Source organism: Artibeus jamaicensis, unplaced genomic scaffold (genome assembly GCF_021234435.1).
Source record: "Artibeus jamaicensis isolate MK-2021 breed Jamaican fruit bat unplaced genomic scaffold, CSHL_Jam_final contig_60, whole genome shotgun sequence".
Taxonomy (NCBI): domain Eukaryota; kingdom Metazoa; phylum Chordata; class Mammalia; order Chiroptera; family Phyllostomidae; genus Artibeus; species Artibeus jamaicensis.
Window position 1 is genome coordinate 12,470,763 of NW_026521900.1, and position 23,419 is coordinate 12,494,181.

General features: G+C 42.5%; 1 protein-coding gene and 1 pseudogene across 2 annotated transcripts in view; one reads left to right on the top strand and one right to left on the bottom strand.

Annotated features, from left to right (window-relative positions):
- The window catches only part of SHROOM4 (shroom family member 4), a 262,559-nt gene extending 245,758 nt beyond the window's left edge, over positions 1-16,801 (bottom strand). Inside the window, exon 1 of one of the 2 annotated variants that reach the window (XM_037159038.2) lies at positions 16,585-16,801. In XM_037159038.2, the coding sequence (XP_037014933.2) occupies positions 16,585-16,701 (117 nt within the window). In that variant the 5' untranslated portion in view covers positions 16,702-16,801. Of the gene's footprint in view, positions 1-4,163; positions 4,253-16,584 lie in introns of those variants that run through there. The other variant, XM_053670636.1, reaches the window with a different exon arrangement.
- Positions 16,802-20,234: 3,433 nt separating this feature from the next.
- On the top strand, positions 20,235-20,841 carry LOC119059250 (60S ribosomal protein L13a-like; annotated as a pseudogene).
- Positions 20,842-23,419: the final 2,578 nt, after the last annotated feature.

Here is a 23,419-nt window from a genome sequence, read left to right on the forward strand (position 1 = left end):
GGGAAGAGTATCATTCTCTCATCAGGCAGGGCTAACACAGCAGAGAAACATTAGCAAGCTGGTTCTTGTAAAAGCCAGAGCACTCAGGTACTCTTTTTCACAAAAATACCCCCAGCAGCTAGATATTCAAATCAATTTCAAACATAAATTACAAGCTATTTCACCTTGTCAGAGAGAACAGTTAGGTAAAGTAAGCCGTGTGCCCATTAGCCTTTTAGCAAGAAGTGAGTTTTGTCTACAAGGAGGTAGGGAAGGAGTGAATAGACCAAGTCCCATAGCACCCGCATCTTTAGAACATTCTGAATTTTAGTTTTTCAACATACAGAAAAGCAGGTGTTGCTGCACAAAATAAGTAATGAACCTAGAAAGCAAATCTAAAAAGGATGAAGGTAGGAGAAGGGTCACCAGGCCCTTCTGCACAGAGTTAACCTTTTATGAGAATTACATGCAAGTATGCAGGGCACTGGGCCTAGGGTTTGGATCAGATAATCAGTCCAAATTTGCAAGAAGTATCTTAATAGTAAAGCAATGTTTTACACCCAAATTTGCAAGAAATGAATTTGTGAAGAGAATCCTCATTTTCTCCTTATTTTAATATAAAAATCAGGATAATATTTTGGTAAGGACACAACTGAAGGCAATTAAATAATACTTGAAAGTTTAACATTACTTTTTCAAAGGTTACACTTAAGAACCAAAACTACTGTAGAAATACTAACAATGATACTCACAAATTAATACTACACCATGCAGAGTATCAAACTTCTAACAACAAAAATGCAATACAGACTTGAAACTCCAGTGGTTTGAGGTTTGCTTTCCAAGCCTCCACACTGTGTTTTTCATATAGAGAAAACAATCCTTAAACATCTTGGCAAGTCAACAGGTTTTTTCACAACCTAGAACGTTTTAACATTACAAGCGTCATGTCTGAAATTTGGCCTTGTGTCAGTTTCTTCTATTTTTTTGTTTGATTTTTGGACTTTCTCATCACTTGAAAGTACTAAGTTAAACAGAAAGAACTTAATCCAGTAACACCTGAGGTGACTAGGCATCCTGCAGATTGGGGCTAGCAAGACCAAGCTATGACCAGAAAGGCTGATTAAATAACAATGCAGGCATGTTCCAATGTATGTTGGGGCATGAGATTGTCTGGCAATTAACTAATTTTCACAACAATCAGCAGACAATAAGTAAATTGTCTTATGTTAACCATTATGTTCCTAAAATAAATATTTGTTGTTTTAACAGATCAGTGGCCTTAAAAAATCCTTTTTATTTTGAAATAATTTGATTGTTCTACAGACACCTCAGTCTCAAAAGATACAAAACTGAACTAAATAAAACTGATTAGCTCTCCTAATTCCCATCACCACTGACAACCGTCTAGGTTAAAAATACTGGATTCCCTTTTAACCTCTCCTTCATTTCTTCAGATCCAAATGGTATGTATTCCACTAACCTCTAGCAACTTGCTAATGTATAACAATCAGCACATTTGTGAAGATGACTGATTCCCTCAAAATGTGCTCTTTTATTGTTCAATGCAGGTCTTTCCTCATGGAAGCACTTATGTGGCTGGTACTGTGCTAGGGGCTTTATTTTTAACACATTAATCCTCCCAAACACTAAAATCACTACCTACTCTGAACTTGAGGCTTTCTATAGCCCAGTTTTCTGGGTTCTTCAGAATAACTGGCTCATGTCATTCACCTTCATAGCCCATTACTCTGCAACAATCAAGCAGAGATACATTGATTCATTTATCCAGCCAGGTAAGCAATATGACATTTAGCAAGTTACCTAACCTCTCCATGCCTCAATTTATCTTCTGCAAAATGGGGTTAATAAATTAGTCCATACATGTTAAAATAGAAAGCCAGTGCCTGACCCAGGATACACACTATGAAGATATTTGTTAGAAAACAAATAAAAGTGGCATTTATGGAGCTCTGTGCTGGTTTCACAGGACTTAAGAAGAATAATTCAGCTCTTAAAACAAGCACTCAATAAGTTTAGTGAAAGAGTTAAATAAGTAATTAAACAAACAACATATCCTCTGCCCTTGGGGAGCTCATACTATTAGTCAGTTCACCGTGGGGTGAACCAACTGGTCTTAGTCTCCTGTTTGTGTCTTTAGGACATGCAGCACTTATGCTAACTAGAATGAATGCTTTTCTTCCTCCCCAAACTACCATACCATATATATCCTTCAAGGCCTAACTCCAGTTCTTCATTTTTTCACAGCCTGCTCAATCACATCAGCCTATAATGAAATCTCTTCTCACTGAATAAATGATGCTCTTAGATCCTGCTCCATGGTTTCAGAACTGTAAGGTTTTTATTTCCTGGGTTTGCAGTAGTGCCTTTCTTCAACAAAACTGTCACTTCCAGGGAGCAAGTCTTCTTATAGTGGCTATCTCTTGAATTCTCTAGTTTAGGGTTAGGTACTTTACAAAGTTCTTCCTGGCTGGTGTAGCTCAGTGGATTGAGCACAGGCCTGCGAACCACATGATTGCAGTTCGATCATGCAGTTCCCAGTCAGGGCACATGCTTGGGTTGCAGGCCTGTTCCCTGCAGGCCAGTTCCCAGCAGGGGATGCACGAAAGGCAACCATACATTGATGTTCTTCTCCCTCTCTCCTTCCCCTCTAAAGATAAATAAATAAAATCTAAAAAAAAAAACAAAGTTCTCAACAAATATGTGTTGACCAATGGTTTGACTAATTGATTGACTGGAAGCTTAATTGAGAGCTCTTAGGAGACAAACAAGGGTTAGCATAGCCTTTCAAATTGCTTGCTGTTTAGACATTAGCCAGAAATTATGTCTGGTCTTCCAACTTGTGGTAGCAGCAGGAGACATAATATTAAATGTTCTCTGCCATTTCACACATCTCTCATTGATTTGGTAACTTGAGAAATTTCATTTTTTAAGTTCAAAATTATCCTAAGAGAATTGATATTTAATAAGGGATACTGCCTTGGCTGGTGTGGTTCAGTGATTGAGTGCCAGCCCACAAATCAAAGGGTCGTCAGGTTTGATTACTGGTCTGAGGCACATGCCTGGGTTGTGGGTCAGGTCCCAGGGTGAGAGACAACCACACATTGATGTTTCTTTCCCTCTTTCTCCCTCCCTTCCCCTCTCTAAAAAAATAAATAAATAAATAAAATCTTTTTTAAAATGAGGGGTTCGTGTGGAAAGTTTTTCATTTCTTTTTTAAAATTTTTATTTGTTTTTTTATTATTGTTGGAGTACAATTGTTATTTATTTTTAAAATCCCATACACACCAAGTATTTACACAAGATAAAGGATAAAGTCGATCTCCCTCCATACAGGAAAAAATGTACAAGTTTTATTATTTTCATTTTGCAAATGAGGAATTTGAGACACAGAGAGGAAAATGACTTGCCCAATGACACATAAATAATGATTGACAAAGCAAATACTGAAATTTAGGTCTTTTGAAACCAAGCTCATACCTTTTACTGTGATTTGAGATTTAAAACAAAACAAATCAAAAACCCTTCCTTTGACCCTGACCCCTAAGGGGCATGTTGGTAATATAACAGTTTTTTAACTCAATTATAATTCTCTCATTTCTCTCTCATTTCTTCCCCACCCCTCTTCATATTCTAATCCAGTTCTTTCTCTCCCTTTCTTCCTTCCACCTATGAAAACATGATATTAAAGAAAGAGACTTAGATTTGAAGTCAAACAGAAGTAAATGTAAGTGCCAGCTCTTCTACTTACTGTGTGACTTGGAGTCTGTTACTTAACTTTTATCAGGCCTCCGTCTCTTCATCTGCACAATGGGGACATCAATATCTACCTCAGAGAGTTACTATAAAAAGTAAATTGGAATATATTTAAAACACCTGCAAGCAGCAATATTTGCCACATAGCAGGTTCAGTATCTCTTCTATCCCACCATATCTAGGCCATGATCATACTTTGGGTTCAAGAGGTTGCTGAGATCCAACCAAACTACATTGCCTCTACCCAGTGAGGCACATCTACCCAAATGGAATATCCAGTTCCTTGCCTGGTCCACTTTTCAGCCTGTTGTCTTGATATTCCCTGATTACAAATTTAAATGAACACAGAGCTCCAAACTCAAAGTCAAGTCCTCTAAAGAACATGAGAGTCAAGACCAGACACTTACCCCTCAGACTGCAAGATGTCATCATTCACCATCTCAGTCAGATGATACACCATCAAAAGCTGCCTACCTGCAGAAGTTTTCACAGGAGCTTTTACTTACATCAAACAAAAACAAAAAGAAATGGAAAACAGCAAGGCAGCCCAACAAAGACAGGACTTTAGCATGTCATCTTCTCATAAGCAAAGATGGGGCTACAGCCATGAAACTCTAACCTATTTCCAGAATAACTAGTTGAACCAGATTACTCCTAGCTCTACCTTATCTCACCCCAACCCCCTCCCCCCCAAAAAAAAAATCAATTTCTGATGGACCGTGAAAAGCAATATAGGAGAACCATTCAAAAGTTTCCTGCCAGAGGCCCAGGAAGAGAGACAACCATACAGCTGGGAATCTACTGAGCGGCATTAGGGTGGGGGCCAGAAGACATCACAAAGAGTCTGTCCATCACTGAGCTTAACCCTTGATCCTGTCAAATTAGTCCCAGCTCCCACATTCCTTGCAGATGTATTATTAAAAGACTTGAGTGGAAGTTAACAGACCGTGCCACATGCCATCTCTGAGAATATACCAGGAAACAGCCACTTCTGGGAAGATAAGAAGTAGTGTGGAGAAAAGCAATGCACTGTAAGAATTGCCTGCTGTCAGTCAACCTTCACACTTCCACAGCCTAGACCAAGCAAGGATCCTGGAGGCCTTAGTGATTCATCAATAAAGAAGCTTGTCCCATGGATAGTAAGAAAAGAAACAGAAGGGAACAGAGGAGTGAAGTAACATGCCAAGCTTACTCAGCAAATTGATAACAGGGTACAAGGAATGTGACAAAGGTCTTGTCCTCCACTGAAACAAGATAGAGAGAGACACAGCATGAAAGAATTTCCCCCTAATCCAGTTATCAATTTGCTGTTTTTAAACTTTATCAACCTTAATTCTGTGAGTTTCTCTCACCTCCACTGAAAGCATAGCTGAGTCAAGAGGGACTAAGCTGGTATAGCAGACTAAAAGAGTCCACTGTGACCAAAGAAGAGAAAAGGCTGGGTTTTGAACAGAGGACAGGGAAGCCAATGAATGAAGAAAGAGGTGATGGGACATGAATGAGACAGTCCAAAATGTAGGCTTCAAGAAACTGGTGTTGATGTTTGGGGGCTGGGAATCAAAGGCAGGAAGGGTAGCTTGGATGTATGGAAAATGTGTCTCTGTTGCTACTAGGCAGTGCTCGCCCTGTGACATAACACAGTTAAAGACTCACACCATAAGAGTAGGAGCAGAGGTGAAGTCAAAAGGGAGGGGTTAGTTACTTTGAGAAACCATCTTGATCCTTGCAACTTCATTGCCCAGCCAGGATAGCTACATGCCTAAGTAAATATGCCAGTGTAATGTGAGGAAGAATGGATCATCTCTTGCAAAACTAATGTCTTTTACACTTGTCCTATTTATACTAGATGGGGCAAAGGGGTTCAAGGAGACAAACCTCTACCCCATCCCTCTACTCCAGAGGTGTTAAACTCATTTTCACCAGGGGCCACATCAGCCTTGCAGTTGCCTTCAAAGGGCCGAATGTAATATTAGGACTGTATACATGTAACTACTCCTTAACAGTTAAGCAAGAGCTTCGTGCTCCTGCTGGGTAGAAACAAGGAGCTGGGCTGGATAAAACAAGGTGGGGGGGGCCAGATTCAGCCTGTGGGTCTTGTGTTTGCCACCTGTGCTCTACTCCAACACAATCTTTACCCAGGTAAAATAATCTCAACTTATGCATTAATGACTTAATTGAAGTCTGTCTGAAGAGGGTTCTTTAGGGGAGTATAAGGAATAAAATACTGGCTCCACAGAAGCTGACAGTGATCTAGGTACCAAAAAAGCAATATAAAAGGGTAGATTGCTGATAACAAGATAACTCAGGTAAACTTGGACTTCAGTTTCAGAAAGAAATTTAACCATGCATACACTGTGTGCACACACACTCACAGATATGTGCATGTTTGGCCCAGATAATAGTAAACTCCAAACCCACCCAGATCTGTATAACAGAGATATCAAGAGCACTTGTTGTCCCTAACTTATGAATGAATTACTTTCTAAGAATACCATTTGTAAATAAGCAGCTTGGAGCTTTAAATAGTTTCCTATAAACAGAATATGGTGAATGGTGGTTAGATTCTGTAATTTCATTGGCTATACACTATGGATTAAATAGGCCTTTCCAAATCTGTTCTGAACCTAGCTATTACCAAAAACATTGTGTCAATGGATCGTGTGTTCTGGATATTGTCTCTTCTCCAGGCCTCTCATCCTTCAGTAATAATGACGACTAAGTTCCACTCTAATATACTCCTGATCAGGCCTTTAGTAGCAAGAAAAGGTATATATTTGCCCAAATCTGGTGACAAACTGGAAATATGAGGACATGGAGAAATGAAGCCATGGGTGCAAGAACTTTAGGATTGATTCTTGTAGATATTCAGGTACAGAAAGAAGACCTCAGAACCCAGGGATGGCAGCATCAGCAGGAGATTTTACAGTCAGTGCTATTGGCAATGTTCAGGGAGATAAATATCTTACAGGAATTGGGGACAGGAACTGCTATGTCTAAATTCCTACATAGGTGTTCTGTAAGATTGGAGGCTGATTGTGTGTCACATATGGTCAACATCTTCAATCTTAGAGACACCTATTTTTCTCAAAGGGAGAATATTAAGTTTAGAGAGGTTAATCCTACAAATCCAAGCCAGCAGCTGGGAAAAAAATAAAATAAATTAAATCTGATGTTTAAGAGTCTGACTTTGACACTATTCATTAAATGCTACTTCCTTCTTCTATTATGCAAATTCCCTCCCTGTACTTTATATAAAACATATTTGCTCCTTGCAGTCAGGACTTATATTCTGTCTCTTATCTTCCATAGAAAACTTTTTCCAAGGCTGGCCTGGGCTAGGGGCAAATCTAGGGGCAATTCTAATTCAATAGTAAGAGGTGAAATGTGTCCCTCCCAAATTTATTATGTGGCTGTTCCATATGACTATGCAGAGTCCTTGTGCAGGTATGTCTTAGCAACAGCACAGATACCTCCACTAAAAGGCTTTGCTTGACACAGGATCTTCATATGGCATGGACTCAGCTGTATTTTTTAAAATATTGATCCTACTCAACTTTGATCAGACTCTTCTCAGATACTGTATTCAGCTGTAGGCTCCATAACTCAAGAGGAACATGGACAGGCTGGAGTGTATCCAGAATGGGAGGATGAAACCGGAGAGGATGCTAGATCTCGGCAGCTTAAAGAGCTGTCAAGACACTTCTAGCCACTTTAGTCTAGAAAAGTGAAGCAAGGGGATATAGTTTTTGTCTTTAGACCTCCCAAAGGCTTTCCTAAAGCAGAGAAAGCACCCCTGACTGTGTGGTCCCAGAAAGTAGAGCTAGGACCCACGGATGGTAGGTAGAGGGAGAATGATTGCAGAATGATTCCTATTAAAGAGAAAGCTGTTCATAGGCAACATTTTCCAACAGTGAAATGAACTAGCTAATAAGGTAGTGAGCTCCCCCATGACCAGAAGAGAATAAGCTCAGGGCTACTACACAGGAGGCTCATAGGTTGGTTAAGACTAAGATGAGCTGACTTTCAAAAGGTCCTCCTCACTCTGAGAATCTAGGTCTCCTCCAAGAGCAGCATTAGATTAATAGCCCTGAGTTGAGTCTGCTTTGGGTAGAGGTATGTGGGTGGGTGTGTGCACATGTGTACGCACATAGAGGGGTAGTGAGAGCAGTCTTTCACTTAATCTCTGTTCATTAACTTTTCTCAGATAGGTCATCATTTTTCTCCCCACCTCACCCTCCCAGTTCTGAAGAAGCCTAACTATAAAAACTGTGACGTTCCCTCCAGAAAATCATTCTATAAACACCAATCTCAAATCTCTTTTAAAAAATTCTGGGAGGGTACTTCCGCCAAGATGGAGGCATAGGTGGCTATGCCGTGCCTTCTCACACAACCAAGTTTAGAGACAACTAAATATTAGCAACAGAAAACACAGCCAGAACATGGAAAATTGAACTTTTCGGAAGTCTGTTAACAACAAATTCTTCAGCTTGACCAGTAAGGGGTGAAACCAGCGGCTGGTGAAGCAGGGTTGCACAGGAGGACTCGGTCAGACGGACTCAGACGCGCGGAATCCAGGCCTGCGGAATCCAGGCCCAGGGTTGGACCTAGTGAGCGACCGAGCGAGCAACCACGCCAGCGACTGCGGGGGGAGATAGTGGGGCAGCGGGGCTGCGTGTTGACTGTGGTCGCGCATTTGTGCGCGGGTGGACCAGGGCCCAGCAGGTCCCCGCGGCAAGCGGCAGTGGAGGGCGCCGCCATTTCCCTGCTCTGACCCCACCTCCACATACAGCATCATAACCCAGCGACTCTGAGTGGCCCAGCCCAGGTGAACCGCCTAAGATGCTAATCCTCACCCAGCTGTGAGAAACAGCAGAGGGGGTCACCATTTCCCCGCTCTGACCACGCCCCCACATACAGCATCACAACTCAGCGACCTGGGAGTCCAAGGCCCCGCTTCTCACACTTAAAGGGCGTGAACAGACCAAAAATGGCGCAAGAAGATCTCAAAGCCTCAGAGCCTATAGATCTAAGCGATGAAGAAATAGCAAAACTCTCAGACGCACAGTTTAAACCATTGGTGATCAGGATCCTCACAGAACTGGTTGATTATAGCCACAAATTAGACAAATATATGAAGGCGAAACTAATTGAAATGAATGGAATTGCACAGGACACCAATAGCAATGAAAAGGAAACTGGGACTCAAATCAATGGAGTGGACCAGAAGAAAGCAAATAATGGCCAAACAGAAAAGAGTCAAGAAGCAAGAATTCGAAGAAATGAGGAGAGTCTTAGGAACCTCCAGGACATCTTTAAACACTCCAACATCCGAATTATAGGGGTACCAGAAGGGGGAAAGGCACAGCCACCAGTGGAAAACTTATTTGAACAAATAATAAAGGAGAATTTCCCCAATCTGGCAAAGGAAATAGACTTCCAGGAAATCCAGGAAGCTCAGAGAGTACCAAAGAAGGTGGACCCAAGAAGGAACACACCAAGGCACATCATAATTACATTAGCCAGGATTAAAATGAAGGAGAGAATCCTAGAAGCAGCAAGAGCTAAGGGGACAGTCACCTACAAAGGAGTCCCCATCAGACTCTCAGCGGATTTCTCAAAAGAGACCTTCCAGGCAAGAAGGGGCTGGAAAGAGGTATTCCAAGTCATGAAATCCAAAGACCTACAACCAAGATTGCTCTATCCAGCAAAACTTTCATTTAAAATGGAAGGGCAGATAAAGTGCTTCTCAGATAAGATCAAATTCAAGGAGTTCATCATCACCAAGCCCTTATTATATGAAATGTTAAAGGGACTTATCTAAGAAAAAGAAGTTAAAGAAACATGAACAGTGAAAGGACAACAAACTCACAGTTATTAACAACCACACCTAAAACAAAAGCAAACTAAAAGGACAGCTAGATCAGGAGTGGAAACATAGAAATGAAGATCTCAAGGAGGGTTAGCAACAGGGGAGTGGGAGGAGGAGAAGAGGGGAGAAGGTACAGAAAATAAGTAGCATAGACAGTAGATAGAAAATAGATGGGGGGGCAAGAATAGCATGGGAAATATAGAATCTAAAAACTTGAGACACATGGTCATAAACTAAAGGGGGGGTAATGGTGGGGATGGGGGGTAGGGTGGAGGGAATGAAAGGGGGAATAGAACAACCGTAACAGCATAATCAATAAAAAAATTAAAAAAAAATTCTTGGAGGGAGTTGGAAGGAGCAAGGGGATAGACCATTTTAATTTTTTTTAAGGGACAATGCTCAACTGTCTTCCAGCTGGAGTTGAACTATTTTCTTTGTCTGAGGTTTTGATGGAAAACCCTCTAACAGGTTTTGCCTTTTTCACTTCTGGGAAAATAGGTATGGATCTCAATAGGGTACCAGGTATATTATGACAACCTAGCATGCCCAAAAGTAGTGTGTACCTGAAGTTCAACCAGAGGTCACCAGAAATAACACCTGCCCATCTTATTCTACCTCCCTCCAACCTTCTTTGTATCTCTTTGGATTAATTCCTACCTTGTATCCCCAAATGCCTTCCACATTCTGGGAAAGGATAGCAGTTGAGGATGTGAGGCAGTAAACATCTTTGCTAATTCAAGAGGCAGAGAGGAGGGGAGAATTCATGTAAATAACCATGCTGGACTAAGCTCCCAAGAAGTATACCCCATGAAGGTTCCATTGTGAATGCGAAACCCTGGTCTGGGGATAGGCCCAGCCTGAAATACAGCTAAAAATGGTTCACAGGAACTATCATTTCTCATATAACATGACCTCTGCACCCAACAAGAACTCAAACTTACAGCCAAACTTACTGCCAGCCACAAGAGAGCCTTAATCTGAACTTACCCATGTTCTCTAAAAATCTCAACTACCTCTTTGAGTGTTTTTTCTAGAAATATGCTCACAGTTGGGATGGGGAGGGGCTAAAAAAAACCCCTTAAAGACCATGCCCTGCCATTTTCCCCAGAAAAGAGTATTAGTTTGCCCAATTCATTCTCACATCATCTTTGATGCAAATAGACACTTGGGTCTAGAAAGGATGAAATGACAGAGACATTAGTGCACATTAAGGGTAGAAGGTGAAGCTTCTTTGTCCTCTAGGCTACTCCCCCGTCCTACCAAATTTTGTTCCAGGGCAGTAACTAATCCCCACTTCTTTCGCTGTGCCAGAAAAAAATGGACCCAGAAAGGGGCAACTATGTAAACTAAGCCTGTCTTCTACCCTGTATTATCCCCCTACACACACACCCTATTTTCCTCCTCCTTTTCCTGCATCCCCACACTGGTCTCCACCTTTTTTTTCTCCATCTTTAGCCAACCTCAGCACATTTCCAATAACAAAATGAGTATAGGAACCCTATGCTCCGCTATAGCTCAGTGCTCTCTCTCTCTCTCTCTCTCTCTCTCTCTCTCTCTCTCTCTCTCTCTCTCTCTCACACACACACACACACACACACACACACACAAGATAGTATACAATTTGAATCACTGAGGCCTCTAAGAGGTTCCAATTGATGCTGAATCATTAGTACCAGAACCTTGGAAAGGTCACCTACCCCCAAAGAGGATCTTTTCCAGTGCAGGGAGCCAATTTCACAGATGGATGTATATACTGTGAAGGGGGACTCCTAGATAGCAAAACAGACAAATCTGATTAGCAGACAATCCCCACTTCATCCAGATGGGCTCCCTGAGTCAATGAGGTAGTATAAGACACAAACTGGGAATATATCCTAAGACTCACGAAACACCAAATCAAAAGAATTTATGTATCCCTATGTTTATAGCAGTGCTATTTGAATAGCCAAGTGCTGGAAACAGCCTAAGTGCCCATAAGTAGAGGAGTGGATCAAAAAACTGTGGTATATTTACATAATGGAATACTATGCAGTAGAAGAAAATAAGGAATTCCTGCCTTTTGTGACAGTATGGATGGAACTGGACACTATTGTCCTAAGTGAAATGAATCAGTTGTTGAAAAACAAATATCATATGATCTCACTTATAAAAAGAATCTAATGAACAAAATAAACTATCAAGCAAAATAGAATCATAGGCATAGAATCGTGGAATAGACTAATGGCTATAAAGGGGAGTGGGGGGCTGGATGAAAGAAGGTGAAGGGATATACTTCAATATACATCAAGTACCCATGGACATGAACAATGGTGTGGGGATTGGCTGTGGGAGTGAGGGGGTAGGCTGGGAAGAGGGGGAACAAAAAGGTGAAAATGGGACATCTGTAATAGCATAAATACTAAAACATCAAATGAAAAAAGACAGTAGCAAAGAAATTAATAACACCAAGGTCATGGACCCAGTTCCCTTGTGGGTCATGTTTCAGTGGGGAAATTATAAACTGTCTCTAACATTTGCTGAATGGATAAAACAACTACGAGACATTTACACAATGGAATACTACACTGCTATAAAAAAGGAGAAATTTTACCCTTTGCATAGATGGACTTGGAGAACATTATGCTAAGTGAAATAAGCCAGTCAAAGAAAGACAAATACCATATGACTTCACTCATGTGTGGAATCTAATGAACAAACTGAACTAACAAGTAAAACTGAGACAGATTTATAGATGGAGTGCAGGATGACAGCTAAAGGGGGAAGGTTAGGGGGTTAATGGATTGAGCAAAAAAGAAAATGGACTCATGGACATGGACAACAGTGTGGTGATTTCAGGGTGGAGGGAATTTAAGACGGTTAAAGAATAATGGAAAAAAATAAAATTAAAAAATAAAACAAAAGGACACACACCAAAAAACACTTGAGATAATCAAAAAAGCTTTTAAAAAACATTTCCTCTTTTTTCTACCTGATTGTCAGGAAAAGACTGAATGAATCTCCATAACTTTGGGCAACTGAATGCACTGCATTCAGGGAAATCACAAAAGCTGGCAGGAATTGATGATTTCTCCAACCTGATCATTTTCTAGTCCAAAGGTTCTCCTCTGACAAATACGAGGTCTGTCCAGAAAAATTCTAGCCATTGTTAATATAATAAGAACTGTTTGTGCAACATCAATGTAACCTGGCAGCCAAGAAGAGTGGACTGGAATATGCATGCATGAACAGTGACAACTAGTCAGTAGGGGCAGTAGATGCCATTGAGTGAGCATGTGTACTGTGTGGCCATCGCATTCAAAATGACTGAGCAAGTAGAGCAATGAATCTGCATCAAATTTTGCATTTAGCTTGAACATTCCTCTATGCAAACTATTCAGATAATTCAGATGGCTGCAGCTACAGGCAACTGGTGATTGGAAGCTTCATCATGACAATGTGCCTGTCCATGCCTCATGTCTCATGCACAATGTTTTGGCAAAACATCAAATCACCCAGGTGACTCAGCCCCACTACAGCCCAGACTTGGTGCCCTGTATCTTCTGGCTTTTCCTAAAACTAAAATCACCTTTGATGGGGAAGAGATTTCAGATGATCGATGAGATTGGGGAAAATATGATGGGGCAGCTAATGGAGACTGAGAGAACTGTGTGAGGTCCCAAGGTGCCTACTTTGAAGGGGACCAAGGCGTCATTGTCCTATGTATAATGTTTCTTGTATCTTGTTCAATAAATATCTCTATTTTTCATATTACCTACCTGTATATCTTCTGGACAGATCTTGTATGAGGTAGATTTTCATACTGCATACACTCTCTCCCCACTAATCACCTTTTCTCAAAATTGTCCACTCTCAAGATCCCTCCATCTTTCCCACAAGCTATCTCCAAACATGTATGCCATACCACCCAGACCCAAATCACTTTTGGATTTTTTCCCCCATAACACCAAAGGAGGTTCTCCATTTCCAACCATCGTTCTTGTATTTTACCTCCATCTCTGCCTGACCGGAGATCATCACAAATGATTTGGAATCATCCAAATAACCCTCTCCTATTACCTGAGTCTAGGCTTCATCATGAAGCATCTGCAACCCAGTCCTCACCTACTGTGGAACCATAGGCTAGTACAGAATGGATCACTGGTGTGGGAGGCTGCCAGGACTGTATGTATACCTAAACAATATTTCCCCATGCCCCTTCACAAACTGCAGAACTACCAGAAGAATCAAAAAACTTCCCAAGAAGTAGAAAATATGATAGACTTGGAGCATACCACTGACTCATGATATGATAGACTTAGGCAAGCCACTCAGTGCATCACGACCTCAGTTTTTCCATCAGTTTCTCCACAACCTTCCCTGACTTTTTCACAGGGTAGCTGTAAGGGGCTAATGAAATAAAGGATGTGGAAACACACTATAAACAGTAGCCCTGTGTCCAAATGGATCAAAGCATCCTCCTCCTCAGTCTGCAACCCTTCTGAGGTGAAAAGGACCAAAGTTAGCATAAAGGATTGACTACTAGATCATCATAATTTTAGCCTAGGGAGAGCAAGTGAGGTATGCAGAATCCCAGAGGTAGTGAAGAGCAGAACAAGGATTAGAACCCAAGTTTTTGATCTACCAGTGTGATTCTCTTTCTGTGCCTTCTATTCCATCTCCACCAGTGTGTGCAGACTGAGGCTACTTTCCAGAAGAAATCTGTATTGTTCTGAAGCTTAAGATAAAGCAAAACTAATGTAGGAAATGAAAAGGGGGATTAATGAAATGTGCCACAGAGTGTTTTGGCAAGAAAAAAAAAACACAGGCAATCACTACACTTAAAAATACTACAGTCCCTTTGTTTAATGTTGGGGCTAACTAGGTTACAATACCTGGATTTCACCGTAAGGAGCCAGGATATTTGGAAGGGATGGGAGAAAAGAGTTTACCCTCTGCATCTCCAAATGTGTGTAATAATGAGCCTTCATACAATAGGGGTCAACCATACATTCAACGGAAAGGGGATCATTAAAAGCACTCTGCTCTCAACACAGGAGTCACTTCCTCAGCAGGTTGGCTAAGGAAACCCTCATCTACCCTCAAATAATCCCCCAGCCATACCACAAATTGCTGGCTGCCCCATACTTAGTAACACCCCCTGCCATGCTAGTGCTGGCGCACAAAACAATCCAGCACCACAGCAGCAAGCACTCTCTGGGGTTCTTCTCAGAATGGGTCAGCCCTGGGCAAAGGGCAAAAATACCTCTCCAAGGTAGGTTGTTTAGGCAAACAGTGCAAGTTCTGTGGGTGGTGTAAGTAGAGAAAGAGAGGAACTGCCAGACCATGGAGGGCTACATGGCCAGCTGTGACCTTGATGGAAAAGGGGGAGGGGTGGAGGAGTTTGATTCAAAGAAATTCCTGAAGGCCAGGATTCCCCTCTCCAATGGAGGTGAGAGTTTTTGTTTAAGGAAAAGCATATTACCCCCTCCAGAGAATACTGGACAGGGAGTGCCTTAGGAAGAGGTGTGACCGTGGGTTATACAGGCATCTCAGCCTGGTTAGAAATTAGAAATACATGACTAGTATAGGGGAAGGGAGTGTTGGATGAGGATTTGGGCTGGTTATCGATGTTGGGGGAGGCTAAAGACCTCAGGTTTCCCTGACAGCTTCTCAAAATTTTGCCTCAGCATAACTCAGACTGCTTAAGCTGATTGGTACACTCTATGGCAACATCCCAGGGTTGCTAAGAGTGTGGGCTCCAAGGCCTGAAGGATCCCTACACTACAAATTAACCAGCAGTTGCAGTGCAATGCAAAGTAGCACAGGTTAAGGGGGCATTCGCCCTCCTGCTGAGACATGACCTACATTAAAAAGCAAAAAAAAGAAGTGACATTTGTTCCCTGCTGAGAAGCCACATCTTTCTATCTCCAACACAAACCCACACCTACAACCTTAACTGCAATTTCAGAGGGTGGGAAAGGCTTTTCAGATCTGAGCATTTAAGAGAAAAACAAAAACAAAAAAAAATGAGATACATAAAGTTCCTTTACTTGGCAATCTGGCTCCTCAGGTTGAATTGTCCTACAAATCTCTCTTCCCAGTAACAGTTCCAGCAGCCCCCCACCCTCACCACTACGACGAATGGCGCGCTTTGGGGGTTCTGGAGCACTTGGGAGAGCTCCTCTCCCAGGTCCTCAGCTGCAACTTGGCTTCCAGGAGATCACAGCCTCCTAAAACAAACAAACCCTGGCGGCGGCGGCGGCGGCGGCGGCAGCAGCAGCTCCAGCACAGCTGCGCTCCATGGCGCAAAAGTTTCCTCCACACTTCTCAAAGTGCAGGAAATCTCCAAGCGATGGGACAGGACTCGGGAGGGAGGGAAAGGCCGAACTTAAGCGCGAGAAACGCCCCGCCAGCTGAATGGATGTGCGCGCGTCCAGCCGGCCGTGGGAAGTGAGGCTGACGAAAGCCACCAATGCCTCATCTCCGTTCCCACAACAGACCCTCGCCCTGCAACCTGCCCCGACAGGATGGCCCACCAGCCGACCAACAGCCACCACTGCTGAGAAAGCTGCCAAGCCGCCTTGCCTGTTCCTTCAGCCCCTCACTGTCCCGCAGGAGCACAGGAACTTCTAAGGAGAAACCCCCACCAGCCCCCACTTCCTCCAGTCAAACTGAGGGGTGCAGCCACCCTGAGGTGGGGGAGCAAAGGCTTCCCCAGAGCCTCCTGAGAGTGTCTGCGCGCAGGGCTCTAGCCCGAGGCCAGCCGTGTTCTCATTTGTGCTCCCGCCACCCTTAAGGGGTGTCTGTGCCTGGGCTGGTGGGACGAGCCCTCCCTGCTGCTAATGCGCCACAGGGGGCTTTCAACCGTCAGCCCGAGCCAAGTTTCAAAGTTGGTCTGAGGGCCCCAACCCACAACAGACTGTACACCCGTTTGCCCATTCAAAGTTGAGCACCGCTGGGACAGAGCCGCCAGTTCTTACCTTCGACACGGTGAGCGGTTCACAGTGTTCCAAACCCCCCTTAAGGGTGAAGCCCCAGGGTGCCCCCCCTTGCAGCTGCACAGGGACGTACTGGAAAGACCCAGGCCGGTTCTCCATCCTCCACTCTGCTCAGGCGCCGCGGGGCTCCTTTCCCGCAGGGGCTATGTTGCCTCCGCCCCCAGCAGCTCCTCCACCATCGCCCTCCGGCGCTACGCCACCCCGCACCACCCTGCTCCGCCTACTCTCCCGGCTGAAGACGCTCGGCCGCTAGCGAGCGCAAGGAGGAAATGACACGGAGCTGGAGAAAGGGGGAGAAATGGGGGAAAGGAGAAGGGGGGAAAAAGAAAAGAAAAGAAAGGAGAGGCGGAGGGATAGCGTGTAATGGACAAGAAAACGGAGCAATAAGAAAGGGCAGTCACTGGGACCTCGCCTATAGGATCGCTGGGGAGTGGGAGTAAGGCGAGGCTTCACATCAATTGTTACATTGTTTCTTTCAAGCTGGCCCCCAGTTCGGTCCTCCTCCTTACTGCGGGGTTCCCCGCCCCTCCAGCCAGCAGAGGCAAGGGGAGGTGAAAGTCGTTAGTGCGGATGGCCCTCGTGGCCGAGTGGGCTGAAACGCTGGTTTCCCGATTAGTGCGTTCTTGTTTCTCTGCCTTTTTCTTTTAAAGGTCCCGAGAACCATGTCCTAGGAAGGTTATAAGGCTGCTAATTTGTGGATCTTGCCTAGAGGGATGGAAATTAAAGCAAGTAGGCCAGAGAACACAGTGAGGCTGTGTGTGTGTGTGTGCTGCTCTGTGCATATGCTCTAGGTGTGTGGGGTCATTGTGAAACATTGTCCCGGAGCACAGTTTAAATAAAGAAGCACTTTGAGGATGCCCCCTGCCCGGGCTCAGCCGCACCCGACCTCAGCTCTGGGGTCTATGGGTAGCACTGTGTACGTTCCAGTCATCTGGAGTTCCTGGCACGGCCTTGCACTTGCCCCACTGAGATGACCAAGCCAGGAATCAGCAAACTTTATGACTGGCAGTATTGTTTCCACTCCTAAACAAACCTACAGGAAAGAGCATCCATTGATAAGCTGACCAATTAACAATGCTGTGCCTTTTGAAAGAATAAGCTTTTGGGCAGAGCCCACAACATCTCTGCTCATCTGTTTATGCTTGAGGTTGTAGTTTCTGAGCTGGGCTTTTAGAGAAGGACACCCCCACACCTCCGCAAACACACACACACACACACACACAAATACCCACAGTATTAGTCTTGAAAAGTGAATTTGTTACTAAATCTTATGTTGATTTCTCATTCTTGACCCAGGCAGGTTACCATCCCTCTCTAGCGCATCCTTTCTTGGACCCACTTGCAGGCAGTGAGTTTTTAAAGGGCTTCACACTAGCAGGGAAAGTTTTGACAATTTGGTTGTGACCCAACAGAATGATCCCACTTTCTCTTGCCTCTTTAGCCCCTTGACCTCTTTGTATGTAGCTTCTTCCTCATTGCCAAGGAGCACACTAAGGCACACTTCCTTCCACAGTTAGCTTTCTGTAGACAAGGTTTCCACTTTCTTCTTCCATTTCCTTACTTGTCTCTGCCTCTTTAACACACTTCAGCCTACTGTGTGCTCCAGCAGGCCACTGAAAATTCTTTCACAGGCCACCCTGCCTTCCTCCCTCCCTCCCCCAATGCTTTCTTTCCTACCTTCTAGACTGTCTTAATTATATGATGCTGACCTGAGTTTTCTTTAATAAAACAGCAGTTTGAGTGTCTATAGCCCACTTTCTAAATGTCCTCAGAGATTAATCAAATGGGAAAACACCTTGAATCTTTTAGACTTTTAGACCTGCAAAAATCATTTTGATCATGAACATTTTTCATTTCTCCTACTAGAAAACACAAAATTTGAGAAAATGGCATCTTAGCTTGTTGATTCTTGATTGTGTGTCAACCTATGACAACATTCATTTGTTCTGTCCCATCTTGAAACTTGGCATTTTTTTCTTTTATTTATTTCTAGAGAGGGGGGAGGGAGGGAGAAAGAAAGGGAGAGAAACATCAGTGTGTAATTGCCTTTCATGCACCGCCCCCCCACTGGGGATCTGGCCCACAACTCAGGCATGTGCCCTGACTGGGAATCGAACCAGTGACCCTTTGCTTCACAGACCAGCGCTCATTCCATTGAGCCACACCAGCCAGGGCTCTTTTTCTTTTGGGGGTAAAACTCCTTTCTCCTTTCAGCATGTTTCAGTCTCAGTATACTGAAATCTGTAAAGCTCACTTCACAGGATATGCAGTCATCACTCAAGGTCTATTAGAATTATGTGTCTAGACTAGAAGAAAGAGATTTGGAAACAGGAGACACATATGTGAGCCCTGGCTTTTGCACTAACCAGATGGGTGACCCTGGGCAAATCACTAAACTAACTGTTTTCAGTCTCATTTTCTTCATCTGTAAATTTCAGCTAATAAGCCCTGACCTACCTACCTCCCAGGCCTGTTGGAGACTAAAATAAAATAATACATATGAAAACACTTTGATAAGGAAAAAGTAAAAACCCTTACAACCTTATTATGAAAGTAAACACTGAGCTAGCCTTTAGCCAATCTATTTTTATTTCAAAACCAACTCTATGCTGATTTCTTGTTGCACTCTTCAGTTTACCTTTTCATCATTATAACAGAAGAACATAAATTACCTAGCCTCTGGTGCAAACAGCACATAAGTAGACATTTTGAATATAGGATGGCTGGATAATATTGCTTGCTTACTGATAAAAATAAATGCTACTAGCAGGGATCTCATTCTTTCCTAGTTGTACAGTTAGTGGGAGCATGATTATGTAGTGGAAGGGTGCGGAGTAGAACTTGAGGTGTCTGGATTCTCATCTGGTTCTGCCATTAAGTTGCAGTGTGATATTAAGCAGATCATTCCCATTTCTGTAAATTGAAGAGATTGAACTACTTGATTTCTTATATTCCTCTACAGTTTGCAAATTCTGTGATTACTTCCTGGCAAGTGGCTACACATAGTATATGTGCAAACAAAGACTTGATGATCGACATGAACCAAGTGATAAATCAATGGAGAAGATTCCAGGGATGTATTTCTTTGTGTGTGCTTGTGTGTATGTGTGTGTGGTCACTCATGGTGTGACCAACAGATAATGAGTTCACCTAAAGTACATGAAATTGCCTGTGGGGAAAAAGGTAGGAAGTCCAGTGGGCAGGTAGAAATAGGAAACTCCATATTAAGAGAGGAATGGTAATTAATAATACACATTGGATTACAGTTGGAGCCATTTGAAGTGGATAATCTCAACTCAAGGATATCAGAATGATGTGAAAATGGGGATTTAGATAGAAACTTAGATTATGCTAATATTTAAAAATCAAGAAGGATCACAATATGTTTTAAAAAGGGTTAGCTAGGGGAGGTGGGCAAATGGCCAATCAGCAGAAGCAGGAAAGAGAAATTTAAAAGTTTGTTTACTTGTACTTCATTAAAAAATAATATCCTCACGAAGACTCTTTTTTTTCATTAGAACTCTATTGACCAGTTTATCTTTTGGGGAGGAACAAGACTGAAATATCCATTCTTTTCTGAACTTTTCTTAAAAAAAAAAACTTTCTTAGGCTTTCCCAGGTAGCTGCTAAAGATGGCAGAGGGGCAGGTCCTGGTGCTCAATGGCCAAGGTCATCTCCTGGGCCTACTGGAGGCAATACTGGCCAAGCAGGTGCTGCTGGGCCAGAAGGTGGTAGTGGTGCAGTGTAGGGCATCAACATTTTTGGTAATTTTTACAGAAACAAGCTAAAGTACCTGGCCTTCCTCCATAAGTGAATGAACACCACCCCATCATGGGGCCCTTACCACTTTTGAGGTCCCATGTGCATCTTTGGTGGATTGGGTGACCCATCCTGCCCCACAAGAGCAAACAAGGACAGGTTACCTGCCTCAAGGGGTTTGATGGGATCCTGCCACCCTATGACAAAAAAGAAGAAGCGAATGGCAGTCCCTGTGGGCCTCACAGTGGTGCGTCTGAAGCCTACACAGAAGTTTGCCTACCTGCAGCACCTGGCCCATGAGGTTAGCTGGCAGTATGAGGCAGTCACAGCCACTCTGTAGGAGAAGAGGAAGGAGAAGACCAAGATCCATTACCAGAAGTAAAAGCAGCTCATGAGGCTATAGAAACAGGAGGAAAAGAAGTGGAGAAGAAAACTGACAAATACACAGAAGTCCTCAAGACTCATGGACTCCTAGTCTGAGCCCAATAAAATTGACTTAATTCCTCATGCTTGACCTGGCCTGCCCTTTCTCCATTACTGCCCTAGGATGTGGGGGACCATGAGGGGCTCTTGTTCTGGGGCCACAGGCAACCTGAGCCTTAGAAGGCTGGGGACATAGAAGTGGCCTTACTCACTACTGTTTAAGAAACATCTTTTAAAACACATATGTGACTGAATGTACTGTGATCTACTTGTTCATGACAGTTTTGGGAAACCAACACTTGAAACAGCTAGCTCCCTTTCAGTAGTTATCAGTGAGCTGGATACTCAAGTTAAACTTTCCACACGGTCAGATACCATACCCTGCAGCCATTAGGGTGTGAGTGAATGTGGGGACAAGAAAAACTTGATATTGGACAAGGGCACTTAAAGATGCACAGCCTGGGGCTGCCAGCCACAGAGTCACAGGCATTGCCCTTGCACATTCCTGTACCTTGTAATCACAACGGAGTAAATTATTTTTTAAGAAAAAAAACTTTCTTAGGTAATGCTTTGTAAACCCACATTTGAATATAATATTCCTCATGACAGTATCTTGAGCTACTCTGAATTGAGGACTCTAGAGATCCTAGTGAAAGCTACACTATCTCTCTCCTACAAGGCTTCACATGATCTCCCAATGTTATATACAGTTTGGGCCGAGGCTTATAGACCCTAGCTTCAGGATCCTTTCTCTAGTAAAAAATACATTTTAAAAAATTTGATTGAAAAACACACACGCATAACATGAAGTCTATTTTAAACATATTTTTAAGTGTACAGAACAGTATTGTTTAACTACATGCACAAATGTGGTCCAGCAGGTCGCTAGAACTTTTCCATTTGAATGACTGAAACTTTACACCCTTTGAATAGTAATACCCATTTCTACCTCTCCCCAGCCCCTGGCAACCACCATTCTACTTTCTGCTTCTATGAATTTGTTTACTTTTGATACCTCATATAAGTAGAATCATGCTGTATTTGCGCTTTTTGAGACTAATTTATTTCACTTAGCATAATGTTCTCAAGGTTCATCTATTTTGTAGCATATGACAGTATTTTCTTCCTTTTTTAAATATATTTTTTATTTTATTGATTATGCCATCACATTTGTTCTATTCCCCCCTTCATCCCCCTCCACCCTGCACATCCCTCCCCCACCATTCCCCCTTTAGTTCAAGACCACGTGTCTCAAGTTCTTTAGATTCCATATTTCTCCTACTATTCTTACCCTCCCCCTATCTATTTTCTATCTATCGTCTATGCTACTCATTTTCTGTACCTTCTCCCCCCTTCTCCTCCTCCCACTCCCCTGTAGCTAACACCCCATGTGATCTCCATTTCTGTGGCTCCGCTCCTGATCTAGCTGTCCTTTTAGTTTGCTTTTGTTTTAGGTGTGGTTGTTAATAATTGTGAGTTTGCTGTCCTTTCACTGTTCATATTTTTATCTTCTTTTTCTTAGATAAGTCCCTTTAACATTTCATATAATAAGGGCTTGGTGATGATGAACTCCTTGAATTTGGTCTTATCTGAGAAGCACTTTATCTGTCCTTCCATTCTAAATGAAAGCTTTGCTGGATAGAGCAATCTTGGTTGTAGGTCTTTGGATTTCATGACTTGGAATACCTCTTTCCAGCCCCTTCTTGCCTGTAAGGTCTCTTTTGAGAAATCTGCTGACAGTCTGATGGGAAGTCCTTTGTAGGTGACTGTCCCCTTATCTCTTGCTGCTTCTAGTATTCTCTCCTTCCTTTTAATCTTGGCTAATATAATTATGCTGTGCCTTGGTGTGTTCCTTCTTGGGTTCAACTTTTTGGGGCTGAATATTATTTCATAATATGTATATAGCATGTTTTCTCTATCCATTCATTGGTCAATGGACGTTTAGGTTGTTTCCATCTCTTGACTTTTATGAATAATGATGCAATGAATGTGGGAGTGCAAATATCTCTTCTAGATCCTGATTTAAATTATTTTGGGTAAATATCTGGATGTGGGATTGATAAATATATGGTAGTTTTGTTTTTAATCTTTTAAATAACCTCCATACTGGTTTTTATACTGGCTGCACCATTTTACATTTTCACCAACATTGCACGAAGATTCCAATTTTTCAACTTCCTTGCCCACATTTGTTAATAGAGATTTCTCTTTTTTAAAGGCCATTCTAAAAGGTACGATATGATATTCAATACATTTCCCTGATTATTAGTGATGCTAGGCATGTTTTCAGAAATCTGTTGGACATTTGTATGAGTTCTTCAGAAAAATGCCTATTGAAATTCCTTGCCCATTTTAAAATCAATTTATTTGCTTTTGGGGGATATTAAACCTTTATTGGATGTATGATTTGCAAATATTTGTCCATGCTCTAAATTTCCTCTACCTTTTCATTTTGTTGATTTTTTTCTGTGCAAATGTTTTTTAGATTAATGTAATTCCATTTGTTTATTTTTTGCTTTTGGTGTTATAACCAAGAAATCATTACTAAAGCCAATGCCATGAAGCTCTCCTCCTAGGTTTTCTTCTAAGTGTTTTATAGTTTCACGTCCTATATTTACTTCTTTAATCCATTGCG